The following is an 18,408-nucleotide window of genomic DNA, read 5'->3' on the forward strand; positions in this document are numbered from 1 at the left end:
TCGAAATTTGGCATGGAGGTCAAGTGAACGTATGTTAAGGTGTGTGCTTGTGTTCATGCCAGTTGATTAAAAGGAGGTGTGGCAATGAGGGAATGCATGTACGTACATGTTCACAGCTATTGTGAATTCACACTTGCTTTTAGACATATGATAGTAAACTAACAATCTTTGGATTTTGTACATTTGATTAAAAGCCCTGTAAACACATTATCTCAGGCTTTGAGAAATTAGAACATTTTTTCACAATATTTTTAATCAATCATAAACACTTAATCTTTCGTGGCCAGCTCTTAGATTAAACATCATTTTATTGGCTTTTTGCCTTTAATTTGATAGGAAAGCTTAAGCTGGAAAGAGGGCGGGAGGGGATGACATGCAGCTGCTGTGGCGAGGATGTGGCCTCTGTTTATGGGGTGCCCACTCTACCATCTGAGCTACTGCATGCCCCTGACTACTCTCAGATTATTGTTGGCAATGCATTTTCAAGTATTTACACTACTGCCTACTTGCATCATAGAATAAAAATAAAGTACATGACAATCTTTGGGATTAATTTATTATATCTGTTACTTTCCAGCATTTACAGTACTGTGAAGGATTTTATAAAAGTATAGATAACCGACATGGCAGTTGTTATGATAATCAAAGCCATAGTTGACTATAATACTTGTGTGTTTTAATATTATTTCTTATAAATGATAAAGGCCAGACATCAGTCAGAATCACTTATATTAAACAAGATATTGTACAATGGTGTCTTCGTATACTCTGAGCCGATAAAATTATCATAACTGCAACATTAAAGTAATACATGAACAAAGCTCAGTACAGCACTGATAATTAGATTATCTGTTGTGTAGAACTATCAATATCATCAACATCAATATCTAAGGAACATTTATAAAATGAACTGTACACTTTTATAAAAAAACACATATGAGTACACACTGAATTGAGTCATACATATTATATACATTTTAACATAGATTGGTCCAAGGACAACTTGTTACTTTTGGTCTCAAGATTACAGTATTTGCAATAACAAGCAACATACTATAGGAAAAAAATAATACCTCATTAGGTCATAAACTGATGTAAAAATCTTTGGATAAATGACATCATAAAAAAGTATTATAATGTAACAGTATGGTGTGCCTAAGTATAGGCACATCTGAAACTAAATATATGAGTTGTAACTCTTCATTAGTACCAGCCCTTTAATCACTATCTAAAATAGTGAGTCAGCACTTAAAAGAAAAACAATCTAATAAATACATTAATAACAGTGTTTGAAGGGACCTCTGTTCAATGAGCATAGGATATAAATCCTGTCATGTACAAAATAATATCATCATAATTATGAGATGTGGATTAAACCATCGTGTCACAACCAGAGCAGCAACGGACTAAATTATTGACTAATCCGTTAATTAGAAGAAACCACCATGTCTAGTTCTTTGACTCCCTCCTGGCTGGAGGTGAGGCCACAGCTGCCTGACAGCGGGCTGTCGGAGAAGTGGCTGGCAGACCTGGGCACTGCGGCCGGGGAGGGAGGGGCCTGCGCCAGACCAGGCTTCTTGGGGGGGATGGGTGGAGGGTTTCCCCTGTCTGCTCTGGAGATGGTGGGTGATCTGATCCCCTGTGGAAGCGCCGCTGCGGCCCTTCCAATGATCGGGGACAAGGGTGCTGCCAGGCTACGGTAGTCTGTGCCAAAGGGTGAGTTGTTTGGTGGCATGAGCTTTGGCGTGGCGCTCTGCTGGACGGTGGTGAAGCGAGATAGGACTTGAGTGACTGTGCTGCGAGCCATCTGCTTGACTGGGCTGGCTTCTGGGGAGGAGCTGCTGGTCACAGGGGGGACGTCCTTTGGCGAGAGAGGAAGAGCGGGCTGTGGCGCTTGGGACTGAGGCTCTGGGTCTGTGGTACCCTGGAACTTATGTCGAGCAGCGTGGAAGCGCTGGTTGATCCCGGCCTGGTAGGGAGACTGGTAGCTGCCAGGGCTTGGGCTGCCTGGTGTGCGTTTGGTAAGGACAGGCGAGACACATGGGGAGGAAGGAGGGATTGTGGAGGGAAATGATGTCTGGGTCTGATGGATCGGAGAATTTTCAATCCCATTCTGTAGGCAGATGTTCTCTGAGAGTGTGTTCTTTGGACCGTGGAGCTGCCCGTTAGTCTCCATTGGACAGTGGTGACCGTTAACTTTTGGCTGCACAGGTTTCTGGCTTCTGTCTTCCTCAATGTCCTCTACTGCAATGTCTACTGCTAATTTTCCCGGAGAAACTTTTGTGGCCCACTCCTTTCCTCCTGCCTCTACTGGAGCTGTAACTGCCTCTCCAACATCTCTTGTCATATTCCCCTCCTCCAGCTTCTTTCTCAGCTCTTCTACCTGAACACAAAATGAGAAAAAAGATTGATTTCAAGTAGAAATTTGGCCGTATAATGCAAGCTAATTTTCTTCACCTTCATCAAGATTAGATGCAAGAGGTAGCTATTGAATCCAAAATGTGCAATCTGCTGCCACCTGCATGATGAATATGTTCCAGTGTTCGCACCTGTTGTTGGAGCTGACAGCAGTGAGCTTCCTCCTTCTTCAAACGTGAGCGGAGCTGCTCTCGCTCTGTGTCGAACTCGGCCAGCTGCTCCTCCACCCTCGCCTCCATCCTCAGGGCTCTCCTCCTCTCATCCTCCAGCTCATTTCTCAGGGCCTGGCAAGCTGCCGCCTCCTGCAGGAGAAAAAGTCTGTTCACCCAGAGCGCAAAATACAACCAGGCCTAACATTCGTACCAACAATAGGAATTAAATTGCCTTACTTGGATTCAAAAATGTAAATACCTTGTCAAGTTTGCGGCTCAGCTCTGTCAGACGGTGACCCTCCTCCAGAGCTCTGGCACTTGCCCACTTGCACTCTTTGGCCAAAGCGCAGGAGAGCTGTTTGTGCTGAGCCCGTTCTTCTTCGAGCTGGTCAGTAATCCTCCGCTGCTCTTTTTCCAACCGTCGGACCTGGCTTCGCTCAAACTCCAGCTACACAGACAGAGACAAGAAGCACAATAAACTAACTTGTCAGAGGAAGTAAACATTGTTTTGTAGACTGGTTGGATGGTTGCAGTTTACTTTTAAGTTTCTGAAACCAGCTCTTTTAAAGCTCCATTAATCACTCTGTAGCTCTGCTCCTATTTAATTGTCAAGGAAATCTAATGCAAACTTTTGAAATGTTGAAAAATAAAAATGCCCATTACACGCATTTAAGAAGGCACTTTTGATAATCCCCCAAATGAGATCTGAGCGCACAGAACCATTCTTGCGTGCAAATTACCTGTGTTCTGCAGAGCAATATTGTCGGCTGAGAGGAGGAAACCGTGTTTTGACACTTAATCTGAACAACTACTGTCAATGCTCCCCTGCTTGCAAGGTTCACCTGCTCGCAAGTTTCGCCTGCTTGCTCACGAGTGTTTTTTTTCTTTTTGACAGTAAGTAGGAGGACCAAGTTGCGTTCCCTAAATCACTGGTTAGCTTACCATCTTTTTTGATTGGTCGTTGTCTTTGTATCTGGGCAAGATGTAAGGAACTGCCTGATAGCACATGCGTAATAGTGTCTACCATCTATGGCAACATGACAGGGACGAACAACATACAATACTACAGTATAAGCAAAAATTTACATTACCATCAATGGTTTTAAGCAAAGAATCATATCTCCTTAACACAGTTTTGTTAGAGGTTTGTGCTATAAGCACTACTTTACGCATGGTTGTAATCTGGCAGTAAACAGAGTAGAAAAATAAAGGTTTTGATGTGGAAATAACATCTTGCTGTGGCCATCTAACCCATCTACAATGGAAAAACAATCTGTCATGCCGTTTCGAGACAAAGACAAATTAATGCAATGACTCTGTAACCTCTTTGGTTGAGTTTCCTTTTAGCAAGTTGCTCAGAGTAGATTAAAGTTAGGCTTTTATTGTGAAAGGTAAAACCAAGAGGGGTAAAGTTAGGATGTGTTGATGTGAAATATTAAGTCTTACTGTCTTGGCTCAGACTAAGGAGCCTTTGCGTTTTTATTTTTTTATGCGCAAGTATAGTTATCGTACTTAAAAACCTCGGCTACAGTTCAAATGCACACTAATGCTCTGACAGCTTTAGCAACTGATCAGTCATGTGACTTAAATGTTCGCTACGCCAGAACTTATTTGGTGAGGGCTTTTCCATACACCATTTATCACATTAATTCTTCTTTGACAAAAGCAAAAATGATCCCAAGCAAGCATCAAAAAGTATTTGCGAAATTGAAGATTTTCAATCCATTACAAATATGTACACTGTAGTCCACGTGACTGTTAATTAGAGTTCACCTGTTGTTGTAGGCGCTCCCTCTCCTTCTCCAGGATGTAAGTGACATCATCTCCCTCGGCTGTGTCCTCGGCATGCCTCCTCTTCTCCTCCTCCAGATCTGCAATGACCTGAAGCAAACATAGTGGGGAGACAGAGAGTCAGGAATGAAATTATCTCACATGAGTTTGGCCTGCTTAATATTACAGCCAATAACATTTACTTTCAAGCAATATGATTACTACATTTTAAGCAAAAATGCCGATGGAAGTCAAGCTAAACAGCTACACATTTTAGGTCATCTAAATGAGCACCATGTTCAGCCCGCCTGCCGAGAAAAGTATAGTCTTCACTCTGTGGTTTTACGGTGCCTGAAAGGATGGAGTGTTTCGTGTTTGTACAGTTCCAAAAGATGCAATGGGGGTCATTATTTGCGAATTTAATATGAAACGAAACAATAAAAGGCCAGAATGACTTTTTCTCAAATTAGACTTCTTACTTTATTTCAAACTGTGAGGTTTACCTTCTGTCTCATATTTTACTATGCAAAACAGTTTTATTTGTGGTCCATGTATTCAAATACTCATAATATTTAATACTGAAGCAGGGCTTGGGCCAATCCATTATGCTTTTACCAGCAAGCACTGCAAAGTTTTAAAACCTGCCTCTAGTTAATGATGTTTTACACGAAAAACTACAGGAATTTAGTGACCATACATATTGTCCTTACATATAACTCATAATGAATGATGTGCTGCTAAAAACATTATTGTGTTTATACTCTAACCTCAAGCTCACATGAAACAAAAGAAACTGTAAACGTGACATCAGTGTGCAGGTATTTAATTTTTCTTTGTTCCTGTCTGTTACCCTGCATCTGTGAAGTGCTTTTCAATGTGTGTGTGTGTGTGTGTGTGTGACTGGTAAATAGTTCATGCTGAAAACAATGCTGATTTTTTAATTTGTTATTCTGCTGTCCCTGAAACAAACGGTTTTAATGAAGAGGGCTGATTTAATCACATTAGGTTTGTGTACCAAGCTTTTGTTGCCAGCAGTTTTTTTTTTTTAACTTTTAGAAAGAAACTCCTGGTTGCTGATTGGATTCTTCATTCACATTCTTTTAATTATTTTTGCATCACCAGGCCAGTTTTTATCTTTTATGTCTCCCAATTAATTTTTAAACTCATTTTGCTCATTTCTGCCTCCCCCAACTAAGAAACACATATCCACACCCACCCTTCGGTGCCTGCTTTCCGCTGCGGCCAGCTGGGCCAACATCTTCTCCTGCATCCTCCTGCAGTGGCTCACCACCAACTTGAGAACCACCAGAGGGTTGGAGGTGGAGGAGGAACAGCCCGGGTCCTTGTTCAGGTCCCCGACAGCCTCGCTGTCTCTCTGTAGGGCCAGGAAGGGGTCGCTGAGGTTGTACCTGCCATAGCGCTCCTGGATAAACAGCTCCTTACGTTGGGCCTGAAGAGAAGAGTGAGATGGAAAACAGAGAGGAGCAGTGATCAGTCAACTAGTTACAGTATGTTTGTGGTCTGATGGTTCTGTGGTAGGAAATGTTCATGTGTGGAAATGCTTGGCTTGGTCATGCTTCTGCATCAATGTCCTTGTTTACAGAAGGATTGTAACTTGGCTTAGTGTGTGAATCTTCTCTTGGATCACTTTTCTGGCTTCTCAGACTTGTCTGACTCTCAGCTGGTACTGGATGCTGACTCCCGAGTATACATTGTCAAATAGACATTTTTAGTAGTGGCATGACTTTAGATGACGACGCTCACCGCTTAAGTCCACACTAAAATATCTCAACAACTATTGCATGCATTGCCATTATATTTGGCACAGGCATTCATGTTCCCCAGAGGATACATTCAGATGATTTCATGGTTTTGAATGAAATATCTCAACAATCACGCAATGGATTTTCATTTAATACCAATGATGATCCTGACTTTTCATCAAGCAACAGCATCATGGCAGAATTTTTATTTGTCAAGTACTTTTTTCAAATGTATTTTGTGTGTAGTGCCGATTAGTGAATGTTAGCATGCTGACTCGCCTAACTTAAGAAATGATCCAGGTATACATCAACACCTGCTATACATCAACATGTTGGCACTGTCATTGTTAGCATGCTGTTTTTAGAAATTATCACAGAACACTGCTGTTTTTTCAGTAGCTTTGGGGACACTAGCATGGCTAATCCACCTTCTGCCTCAAATTGCAAACATGAATAGCACCAATGTATCAGTACACAATGGTACAGTTTTAAAAAAAACTACTTTAACAGTTTCAGTTAATTTAAGCAGGCAATATTTTTCAGTTAAAAATCTGACATCTCTCTCTCTTTTCAGTTCGGTTGGTGTGTTGGTGTGATTTTCAAGAAACTTGGTGGAAGGGTGTAGCGTAGGCTAAGGAAGAGTAAATACTAATCATGGGGCCAACACACTAATTATCTTTAACTTTTGTTAAAATTAGAAAGATAACATGAGACAGAGAAATGGACGGAGTGAAGTTTGCACTTGTGGACTTCAGGCACTCTTCACCTCCGCTACTTCAACTGTTTTGATTTTCTATCTCCTATTTCTAATAGTTTTAGAAATATATCCAAACATATATAATGGTTACATGTGCAGATTTGCATATCATAGAAGACAGCACTAGAGGCCTGGCGAAGGTCTGTGCTTTCAGACTGCCCTTCTAGTTTGATATTATTTGATTACATAATTTTTTTTAAGTGTTACTTATAAGTTATAGCCCCTGGCAGTAAGGTTAACACATGCTGCTGTCATTTCACTCACATTTAAAGAGGAAATTGAACACTGTGTTCTAAAAACCATGATCAGCATCTCGAATACTTCAGTGGTAAATGATCTGTAGATAAAGGAAGGGGAAGAGAGGGAGAGGAAATGCATAAAAATACAAGAGAAAGACAGCTAGAAGGAGGAAGGAGCAACAGATGGTGTGTGTGTGTGTGTCTATCTTTAGCAGGGCAGCTGCTATGGACTGGGCCTTGGCCAAGGCAGACCTGTTCTCTGTTTAACTCATGACAAAGGAGGGATGAGAGCAGCAAGACATTTCAGGTTCAGCAGATGCCTTTGGGCCTGCCGTGTAAGAGGGCTGAAGCGGGGGAAAGAGAGAGCGAGGAGGAGGGCTACAGCGGAACTGGCAATGTGTCTTTGTGAGGTTTCAACAAAAGAGGATCAAAAGATTAGAGAGAACAGTATCCTCTCTGGCAGGGTGAAGACAGAGCTCCTGATGGCTGATACCAAGATTACTTGAGAAGTTAAAAGTGTAGTCAAGAGTGTGGATGGGCCTGCACAGTAAAATTCAGCCGATTCGCTCGTCTTACAGAGTATTTAACCGCTGACTGTGTGTGGGGCTGTTACAGCTGAGCACACAGGTTTAACATGACCCCTCCCAAATTGTACTTTACTGGCAAAGAACCACGTCTACTTTAACCAGAGATGCGCCTGTCAGACTTTATCTATTCCAACAACAGTTCTGATACTCACTGTATCAGCCAGTGTCAAGTATGTTATGAACTTTCATTTTCTAGAAATCTATATACCTTGATGCATGGACCTTATTATCTTCCCCAGGAGTAAGCCTGGATCATGCGTTTGGTCGTGAGTGTGTCTGTCCGCAGCTAATCTCACAAACTACTGGACCAATCAGCCTCATATTTTGTGTGCATATTTAGGACTGCATGCTAAAGGGCCTCTCATGTTTGCTCTGATTTACAATTGTTGAAAAACCTGTTTTAATGACTGCATCATGCCATCACAGTCTGCTTACTCCCCGCTTTTCTTTACCAGCCGCTAGGGGCCACCAGTTTTCTAGAACTTGGCTTGCCTAAAAGCAACAGACTTTGCAATGTTGCAGGCCACATTATGACTTTCAGTGCGGTTAAAAAACGGACATTTATTGAAAAGTTTTCTCAATCAGCTCGGTGTGATGCACTGCAGCTCCATCTGAAATGGATGAGGCCCATATTTTTTATTAGTTTCCAAGATGCTTCTGAAAGTCGCTGCAGCATGTTTGCTGGAACAGAATAATCTAGAATGACCTTGATCAACTTAGGTGGCTGTACAACAGAGACTTGCACTCAACTAAGTGCACATTTGTAGTTGAAAACATTTTTATGCAAGTTAACACGAGGGATTGCTTTTGGCATTAAAAGACTGAAACCTGTGTGACTGAATGCATGTAAGTGACAGTAAAAAACGCTAATTTTGTAAAGACATTTAGATTTATGTTAAGTAACTGGAGTTAGTTAGCTCAGTTAGAAAACCAAAAGGCATGATGATGGACAGCTATAGACACAGAAGTTTGAGCCATATTCCACAACAGATCACAGGCTTTGTGATTGTCATCTTCAATAATATTAGCTGATCTGGCACAAAGACAGGAGGGCAAAGCTGCAAGGCTTTGCTGCTGTTATTTGATCCAGTCCGCTGAGGACTGTGTGAAGGCGGATCAAACAGCATGGATGGGTGAGACAGGAAATACGGGATGCTCAGGAGAATTCAAAAATGCCTCTCAGCTGTGGGCGCTATCTAAAGCCCAGTGACCACACAGGACCTCACCAGACAGTCTTGTGTGCGATGTAGAATATGTTATGAATGTGACATATAGTCTGTGTCCACACTGTTAATACCACAGGCTTGAGTGGTAACTACTTTTCATACCTTTCTGACATTTCACCAGGATATACACTCTATGACAGTATTTTTGTAGAAAAACAAACAAAAAAAACATACAGGTTATAGATGGCTCTAGAGGGTGGAGTCAAAAGTTTTGCACAACAACAAACAAGGCAATAGTGGTTTAAGTTGTATTATTGTTATTATTGTGTACATGTACATGTATACACTGTAATACATATTCATTCTGTTCTGCCATTATTTTAATTTTTCCATCGTACAGTTGTGGCTTGCTTGAACTACGCTACACTGCCGCCATGATCTCCAGTGGTACTGCTCCGTTTTATCTATATCCATAACACTTCAGAAAATGTGCATAAACATGGAAAAAGATCTGCCAAAGTTCCTTTTTGAATCCATACTTTTGATTTATATAAACATTACAGCTAAAAATGAAATACCTTCAGCAAAATTTTACATTGTCCATTTTTGATGTTGGTCTAGTGAAAAAGGTAGATATCTAGTTTTAAAGAGAAATCTTCAAAGAGAATTATGCCTACAGATTTGGCTGACAGCCCATTCCTGTTCCTGTCAAGGACTGTCTGCTCTGAAGTGTCATTTTATGGACGGAGATTAACTATGCTTAGATCAGGTTTCCATTCTTGACACTTACTCTGCTCAAGAATATATACCGACTTTCATCACTGCTGTTGCATGTAAGCCTTTGCTCATACAACAGTAAAACAAATGCAACTCACAAAGAAAACACATTTAATGGAGATTTCTGTACGAGTTAAGTGTTTTCCCTGTTATTTTCTATTTATTGAGTCTGCGCACATTTTCCTGACTGGATAATCAGCCTTTTTTCTTATTCACAGTACCCCTATTACACAAAGGTTCACTCCCAAACACAGACTCTGTGTCTCCCTCAGCTCTCTGCCCAGCCCCTCAATGCACAGACAGACTTTCACAACACAAAGGGAGGCTGTTTTCCTCTGCATCAGTCCTCCGCTGCTGCAGAGAGGGAGGTGGAAGTGAAAAGAGAGATTACAGGAAACACATTTCTAACATTACTTAATACTTAAAACCAGACCTACCAGAGCTTAGTCATTACATCATACTGTACATACAACAATAACCACAAATATTCAGCGCATGGCTGCTATGCATCACAGTCTACCTCCATTTTTCATGCTTTTGTCTGTTGGCTGCAGTTCTTGGCAACCTGTGTGCTTTTGCTTGGGAAGTCTTTGTGTCATGGCTACACTGGTTCCAGTCCAGCTTATCTTTTGCTGACACATGCCTGGACTCTTTCAGTTGTGCAATGTTGAGGACAAGAATCTGTATAATACAGAGGGAAGGTGATATATGAATGTCTTACCCTAGAGTCCTATATATTTCAGAGCTGCTTAGGTATATCACTAAATACCCTGAAATGCTCATGCATGTGAATGGAAAGGAAATGGATATCTGAGGAATACTATCCATCATAAGCAACATGGTTCTGACACTGAATCAGTCAATGCATCTCAAAGCTAGAAACACAGCTATTTTCTGTGTATCAGTGCTGCCCAATTACCAAAGAACACACACGGTATACCTGTTTTAAGTGTGTCCATTTGGAAGCTGGAGTCAATCACACCTTGTGAACTCGACAGTTAATTAAAAGGCTCATTTCCATATTTGAGTCCCCTTTGAACTTAAAGTAAAGACTCGTACTCCTCTCCCAAAGCAAAGGGACTACTGGATCACTGCAGGGATTTGTGTGCCAAATACAAGCATTGCCAGAGACTAACTTCCTTTTGAAAGCCACAATGTGAGCAGCTGCAGAAGTGAGTCACACAGGGAAAAATCCAGCGGATAGCTCGAATGCCATTGATAGTTCTGCAAAATTAAATATAGAGGACCATAGAAAAACCACATCATTAACCTCACATCCTGTACTTGTACTATATCCCGTAACAAATCACTGATGAGAGTGTTAGATTTTTAAAATGCCGAGAATGGAGACTACAAATGAAAACTTGCAAGTTCCTGTACTTTTAACCAGATTAGCAAAGACATGAGATACAAAGGGAGTAGTGTTGTTATTACCATGGTGATTTGTGGTTGAGCTAAACTTTTCTTCACATGACATTTAGTGTAGCAGTGACATGACAGTTAAGACTGACATGAGCAACATGACTGGATCTACTTCCCTCATTACTGTAGGTCCATGAGCTGTTTTATTGTTGGAAGAAGACTTAGTTTACAGTCACTTTAGCAGTTCTGTAAGGCTGTTATTAAACACGGCACCACCTTTAGCAAAATGCTGACATGCTGATGTTTAGCTGAGTGTCAGGTTGATGGGAATGACATTAATTGGCAGGTTTGGGTTTACACACCATTGGATAAATTAAAAATTTGACCTGAACTGGTACTAGATGAAGACTCAAGGAGTCACCAAAAGTTACTGCAATTCATGCTGTGGAGAACATGAATGTTTGAATCAATTTTTTGGCTATCCATTCAGTTATATCCAAAAATGTATACCTCATGGTGACGCCAGAGGTTAAGTCATGGAATTGGCCATGTCAGTGGGATTCATCCTCTGGAAACAATGATATTTATACTACCTCTTGTGCCATCCATCCACTGGCTACTGAGATATTTTTGGGATTCATGTTCAACATTCATGTTTTTTTTTTTTTAACTTGCCCAGTAGGGCAATTGAGTCAGAAATCTACTTGCCCGGAGTCAGTTTTTACTTGCCTTTATATAAATCTTTTTATATAAAGATTAAAGTTAACTGTCATGAAAAACGACCCCATTTTATCCAGCTTTCCCTAAAACTTATTGGGCAATTGGGCAAAACATAGTTGGAGTTTTGCCAACATCCCTTAACGCAACAATAACTTCCTGGATATGCTTCTTTGTTTTCATCCGGCACCATTTTCTCACGAGGGCCCAAATTGGTACTGAGCATATGCAACTCTCAACAGAGGAAAGGAGGATACATGCTTGCTTGCTTACTCATTACCAGCCATGGAAAAAACTGTGTTTAATTCTTTGATCGGGCAATTGACTTGCTAGATATACTAGCCCAGCATGGATTTTTACTTACCCTGAGCAATTTGGCAACTCTTATTGTTGAGCCCTGATTTCACTGAATAGGTCAAAAGTTTGACCTGCTGGTGACGCTAGATTAAAAGTCACCAAAGCAGAATTCATCCTCTGGGGGCCATGAATGTCTGTCTTAAGTTCATGGCAATCCATACAACAGTTGTTGAGATATTTAAGTCCTGATCATAGTGCTCGACTGACAAACACTGCCATGCATAGCAACATACAAAAGAATTATGGAGGGATGTTTTATCAGAAACAATCTGCGTTCATGTGAGGGCGAGACGCGTAATTCCACATCGCCAGTTCCTTAACAGCAGAACAGCAGAAAGGTATAAAGTTCCCTTTTACCTCTGAAAAAACATGGATGCTGTGCTGCAGAGAGATCAGTTTACTTCTCTTACTCCCTGTAATTGATTTCCTACAGGTCAGTGAGTATACTCTTGATTAAAGCTCCGTTAGAGTCAACACTGCAGCACTGATCCCACCCTACACCTGAATGGGTTAACAGTTTGTTCCGCTGGAGCCATGAAAGAGACACAGCCATATTCCCCTCAAGCTCCAGTTAAGGCTAATGTTTATTTGTTCACTCCTACTCTCGCTCACATTGAGTCATCAGGCACCCAGCGTGCTGTAACTCTTCTTGCCTTAGATGGCCAGATCCCAGGAGAGATGTAGGAATGTGGTCTAGACACAACACATGAACATTGAGTAGTGCGGCTTCTCTCCAGTTCGCTGGCTGCCTCTCCAGTTTGTTCTTTCAATGGTGCATTTTACACCAGGAAAGTGAATAGCATTCCACCAGCATAACGTCCGTAAAGCTCAAATATTAACGGTGAGAAGAAAATCTGCAGCGCTGTATAAATGTCTCGTCAAGCATCTTTTTCAGAACTGTTCCATCATTAAGTTGCTTATTCACTGCATATCTTAAGTTTGTGGTTTTTTTTAACAGTGTCACGGTGACACAGTTATACAGAAGTGTGTTTACAGCTGTTAAAATAAACGAACAACATCCTTAAGGCAATCGAAATGGTCACTGAAAGCTTGAGTATGTGGGCCTGCAGGACGCAGCACAGCACAGGACACAGTGCAGAAAAATAGACTGACAATCCTTTAATTGAAGCATTAACCCTGCCAAAGTAAGACATCCTAGGGTGGGAGCTAGCTGCTCTGTGTCGAACTGTGTGCACTAATTGACTTTATGCTCAGGCTCACTGAGATGTCTATTCATTAAAACTTCTGAAAAGGATGACTTCTGAGACAATGCCACAACAGACTCCATTCTCCAGAGGCAGAGACACTAGTTTGCTGTGAACAAATTGGATGTATCCAGAAGAATATTACATTAATAGACACATAGCTTTGTTGCTTCCATAAAGAGAACTTTTTATGCAGGAAATAACTGCCATTAACAGATTTTTTTTCTCCCCAAATCGTTGCCAGATAGTTATGTAGCTGGCTACAGCATAGCAGGCACCCATAACTGTATATATCCATAGCAAACATATCTCAACAGGCATCGATAACTGTGATGTTACAGCATCATCTGTTTCTCTGCTGTCCACCTTTTGTGTCAGTCAAATATTGCATGACAAACTTTTCACTAAAGACAACTGGAACAAGCCCTTTATGCAAACTACAAAAAAGTTAAACAGTGTTAAACATTAAAAAGTTTGTGTGCATGGTACTTTAATGTTATTATTATTTCACCAGCTCCATTAAAAGGTACCTTTAGGGCATCAATGACCAGGTCCCGCGCCTCCAGCTCTCCCTCCAGGATGCTGAAAAGCATCAGCAACTCTGGCTTGGTCAAACTCTCCATATTCAGCTTGGACTGTGAGGGCAAAAGATGAAAGAGAAAAAAATATTATTTAACTTATTAAAATTGATACAATAGATGTTTGTGGCAGTTCATATTCTTAGCCTGTACTTGATTTATTATTCAAGATTACTTTTCAACTCTGAAAGAAACACTGAGAAAACATCAACTAGAAAAACTGTTTTCCCACAGTAATTTCTCATTTATTTAATTCCATCTTTAAACAAAGCCCCGTGTTTTCCAGATTCCCCCACATCAGACATCCAGACAGACATCTCGTCTATCTGATCTAGCGCACTGATTTATGAGCTTTACGTGGATATGTGGTTATTATCTTAGGAGGGGGGGATGTTGCAGCAAAGACCCAGTGCCCAAGTATGTAGTAACATTTTTCTCTTTTATGAAAAGAAACCAGACAACTTTTATTGAGTGCAGTTCAGAGGTACATAGCATTAAAGCAGTATTATGCAAAATGCAAATGCAAATGCAAATTGCATGTGCAGGTTGGAAAATGTTTATACTATCCTGACGGAATGACAGTCCAACAGCAAAGTGTACATCCCTGACAATGTTATTTATCGAGGATTTCAATGTAGGTCGTAACCTAAACAGTGTCATCCCTATCTGTCTTGCAGAGTCTCATGGACAGCTGTACACATGCAGTTGTGGACAAGCTGAAGGATTTGGAACTGGCAAACGCGACGTCAAAGGCTGAACAACCATGTCCACTGAAAGGTAGAGCACTATTACAGGATTTTACACAAATGTGACCCTGCAAAGTTTTATTTATTGTGATACTGTGGATTTGATGGGAGCTCATATAACAAAAAAAAGTTTTGCATACATACTTATAGAATTTTAAGCCCACATACATAGTTTAAGTGTTTAAATGTGACTTTTGGCATCTAGAAAAACTACAAAACTCAGTGATAGTTGAAAAAAAGTAGTTACCAGTTAACTTAAATGATAGAGCACAATGATAGTATGGAGTTGCTCATTTCATTTTTCTGGTGGATTTTGGATATTTGAGCCCAATGAGGTGACACAAACATGGCAACAATACAAGCTGACATATTCATCAGGCGCAGATGGATCACATATCAAAGAGTCGGCTCCCAGCATCCAAGCTGTTCCATCATCTGTCTTAAGTACTTAAATCTGACCAGCTGACAACAGGCACATGACTTTTAAGTTCAGTGTTGAAAATAATATTATACCACGTTGTTTTGTTTTTTCCCGCTGCATGCTCATTCATAATGGCTCCCGTGACAGTTGGTTATTTTGTGTTGGAAAAGTGATGTGGTCTCTTTGTAGTGTCTCTGTACTCTAATCTCACAGCTGTGTTGGTTCTGCTGACAAGCCCTGCGGTGTCCACACCTCAAACATCCAACCGCACTGCGGCCAGGAGAACGTATGCGGGCCCCCCTTTGAAATAAGATCAAAGCTGTTGATGTTATTACACTAAATGTCCTTTTCAGATCACCGTGTAGGATAGATGCACTGGCTGACTACTTAATAACAGAAGTCTACTTAAAACAGAGTAGATTCACAAATATTCCTTTTGAAAAGCGGCTGGAGAAAAATCCGACCCACTGCTGTTTGCTACACCTGAACTAGCATTCATTTAACGGCTGCGGCTCTGCTCTGAGCTCTCTGTGGTCGCCACAACTTTCCACATCATGAAGTCACCCAGAGAGGGTGGGCTGATCTCCTTGTGCACTGGTTGCATAATGAGAGACCCAAGCCAACAGCCTTTCATATCTAAGCTGGGTAGCTGCAGTATTTCCCACGTATCTTCAATAACATCAGCAGTATAGAAACCTGAATAGCAATGAACACATTTGCAGCATTTACCGTGACTCGTATGATAAGTATGCAAAAGTGAGAAGAGGAATGAGCCACGACCCTGCTGACCTGCACCTATAGCTCAATCCCTACAGCAGCGTCCACTCACAAAGAAGGCACACAGTGTTTCAGCTCTGCCTCCACCAGCACTCATGGTCTGTGGCTTAACCACAGGGGTAAAATGCTAATTAAACTACAGCATACACACCTCCCTTGGTTTTGCTTTTACGGGCTCGCTCGCTAATTTCACAGGCCGCTGTAATCACTGTGCGAAGAGTGTGCGCTGTGTTGTGAGAAATGTCTGGGCCCCAAAGGGAGCCTACATGTGTCATCACGCTTGTTTAGATCCTCATCATTTTTATATTATTTCACCTAATCCCCCCGAGTTAGAGTTGGTAATCATGTGGGTATACAAACAAGAAGCGACAGCATGGGAAACACAAATATTCCCACACGGTAGCTCCACTTCCGATGACGAAAGCCCTGTGTCCATAATCCTTTTTTATCCGTGTTTGTTTTAAGCCTGGTCAGCCATGTGCCGCGTCTGCAACACTGTAAACTCATTAAAAAACACATAGCAGCTCCTACTGCAAAAACATATGCTTCGCTGTGGTACAGAGAGGCCTTCGGTTTGTAGCGGCTGCTTCAGACTCTTTATGAGCTCAGTACAAGTGGAAAGTAAACCTCCTTCACTCTCAAATCATATCAAAGCCCATTAAAAACGACTTTTCTAAGTCCATGGACAGTTTCTGAATCCTTAAGTTGAATCAAAAGTTGTACCAACAATCAAGGCTGTAGGTTTCATTTCAATATTGTTGAGGACACACATGAAATGTGTGTATGTGGGGTTCCTCAGAAAAAATGCTGAGTAACAAATGCATAATTGTCTTTCCTTTTTTGGGATGCAGCAATCTGTGCCCTTTCTGCAACACTTTAGGCTGTAAAACATCTAATTTTGGAAGAGTAAAAGTCCTCTGTGACTTTAATGTTTTTAATGGGGGGAAAAAAGGAAGGTTTTAAATATTGAGGGTCGCATGTGTCCTGCATCCCCCGCAAATTTACACCTATGCTTACAATTTGAACAATATAGTAGATGGCAATCGATCGGGATAATATTGTACACTTACGGTGTAATAAACTGCCTTGTGTCTGAACTTTGGTTGCATATTTTTATGAAAATTTTACGGTTGTCATACTGTATACATTTTCATGTCTACAGTATTGAAAAAAATGCTGGACTGGGAATCTCCCCTTTATTTTGGTTATTTTTAAAAAGGAGACATTAAACAGATATTTTCAATTCCATAAATTGTTTTCAAGCTTTAAATATAGCACTAAAATGTTTGTTTACATAAAAAAAATCTATGTTTTCATTCCTTGAAGGGCCATTATAACAAATACTTATAATAACTATTGCATACCATGATACTGCAACATTTTCTGAGACAGTTATCAAACCTTGAAAATCTCATACCCCTGCAAACCAAGGGGGACAAATGTACATGTTGTCAAAAATAATGGGGGACCCATGAACCCTCCACCCCCCCCCCCCCCGAAATCTACCCCTATGCTGATATGTGAACAATATTTTAGATAAAAATCCAACAGGTTGTAACAAATTGCCATCTCTCTAAACCTTTGACCCTTTGACAAACCTTTTAAGTCACATCATCTTCCAGCTGGTTTTACTGGAAAGAGATGGGGGAAAATACAAAGTGTGCTTGACTACATGGCCCAGACTTTGGCCCACAAAATGAGGGTCAATTGAGAGGAAGTCCAGCCTGACAGGTCTGCTCAGTTTCCGTGTTCTGCTAATCAGGACGGCTGACCAGATGCAGCATGTCTGGACACTGCTGCAAATTGGATTTGTTTGCCAACCTATTTTTTTGTAGGCCACTTGCCTACACACCTCACTTCCTGCCTACTGGCTTTTGATGCAGTCTAGTCTTTAAAGTAATATTAAAACAAATACACTAAACTAGAGTTTTCGTACTTATGAGTGAATAAGCGTTATTTAACAACTGGAGCCACTGTAAACAAATTCAGTCATCACTCATTAATATCGAGCAGTCATCAGCAGCAGTCTTACTGTTGATGACACATCACTGTCGCCTTTCTTCTTCCCTGACAGTATGTTTTAAGCATCTTTAATGTATTTTGCCACGAACAAAAAGCATCTTTGTGACATTTATAATCTTGAGAAGATGCAGTCCAAACGGTTCGGCCTGCAGCTTTGACGACTTTTGCTAACGTTACATCTTTTTTTGCTCTTTTCTTTTGGACCAAAAGTGGCTAAAACGCGGCAAAACATTTCAGATAATCGTCTCCAACTACAAACCGCCGACACACAAGCGTTTTCTGCGGGTCTTCTTACCTTCATGAGGCCCTCTGAGGTCTTTGAAAACTCCAGCATGAACTTTTCTCCTGACAGGAGATTTGTTTCACTTGATTTGCGTCCTCTGATCCCAACACAGAGGAACAGTTAGCGGCCGAGCAGTGTTCTAACTGACGGCTGAGCTAGCCAATAGGCGAGGTAGAGCTCTGAGCTCTGACCAATCAGGGGCCAGCTTGCAGGAAAAAAGGGGTGGGGACAGTGACGTCCCACCTCCTGGATGTTAGTTGGACTTCTTTGTTTAGTGTGTCTTGAGAGCCTGCCTCCTCCTTAGGAATTCC

At 41.1% G+C, this 18,408-nt stretch overlaps 1 protein-coding gene across 1 annotated transcript; it reads right to left on the reverse strand.

Moving 5' to 3' along the window:
• Positions 1-540: 540 nt before the first annotated feature.
• cttnbp2nla (CTTNBP2 N-terminal like a) lies at positions 541-18,206 on the reverse strand. The gene is made up of 7 exons (XM_042496087.1): positions 18,110-18,206; positions 13,801-13,905; positions 5,557-5,790; positions 4,344-4,451; positions 2,830-3,018; positions 2,550-2,720; positions 541-2,383 (listed from the first exon to the last, which is right to left on the reverse strand). Exons 1-7 carry the CDS (start codon positions 18,146-18,148, stop codon positions 1,427-1,429), a joined length of 1,803 nt encoding a protein of 600 aa, XP_042352021.1. The 5' UTR covers positions 18,149-18,206; the 3' UTR covers positions 541-1,426.
• Between the last annotated feature and the right edge of the window lie 202 nt (positions 18,207-18,408).

This window comes from Plectropomus leopardus, chromosome 2, assembly GCF_008729295.1.
Source record: "Plectropomus leopardus isolate mb chromosome 2, YSFRI_Pleo_2.0, whole genome shotgun sequence".
NCBI lineage: Eukaryota > Metazoa > Chordata > Actinopteri > Perciformes > Serranidae > Plectropomus > Plectropomus leopardus.

What these genes read in the sequence shown, in the direction of transcription:
- cttnbp2nla (XM_042496087.1), bottom strand. Translation starts at nt 18,148, where the DNA reads ATGCTGGAGTTTTCAAAGACCTCAGAGGGCCTCATGAAG. An exon ending in CGGAAAGCAGGCACCGAAGG is followed by an intron (nt 4,452 to 5,556) that starts GTGGGTGTGGAT and finishes TGTTTGCTTCAG; the next exon opens with GTCATTGCAGATCTGGAGGA. An exon ending in GGGAGCGCCTACAACAACAG is followed by an intron (nt 3,019 to 4,343) that starts GTGAACTCTAAT and finishes CTGTCTGTGTAG; the next exon opens with CTGGAGTTTGAGCGAAGCCA.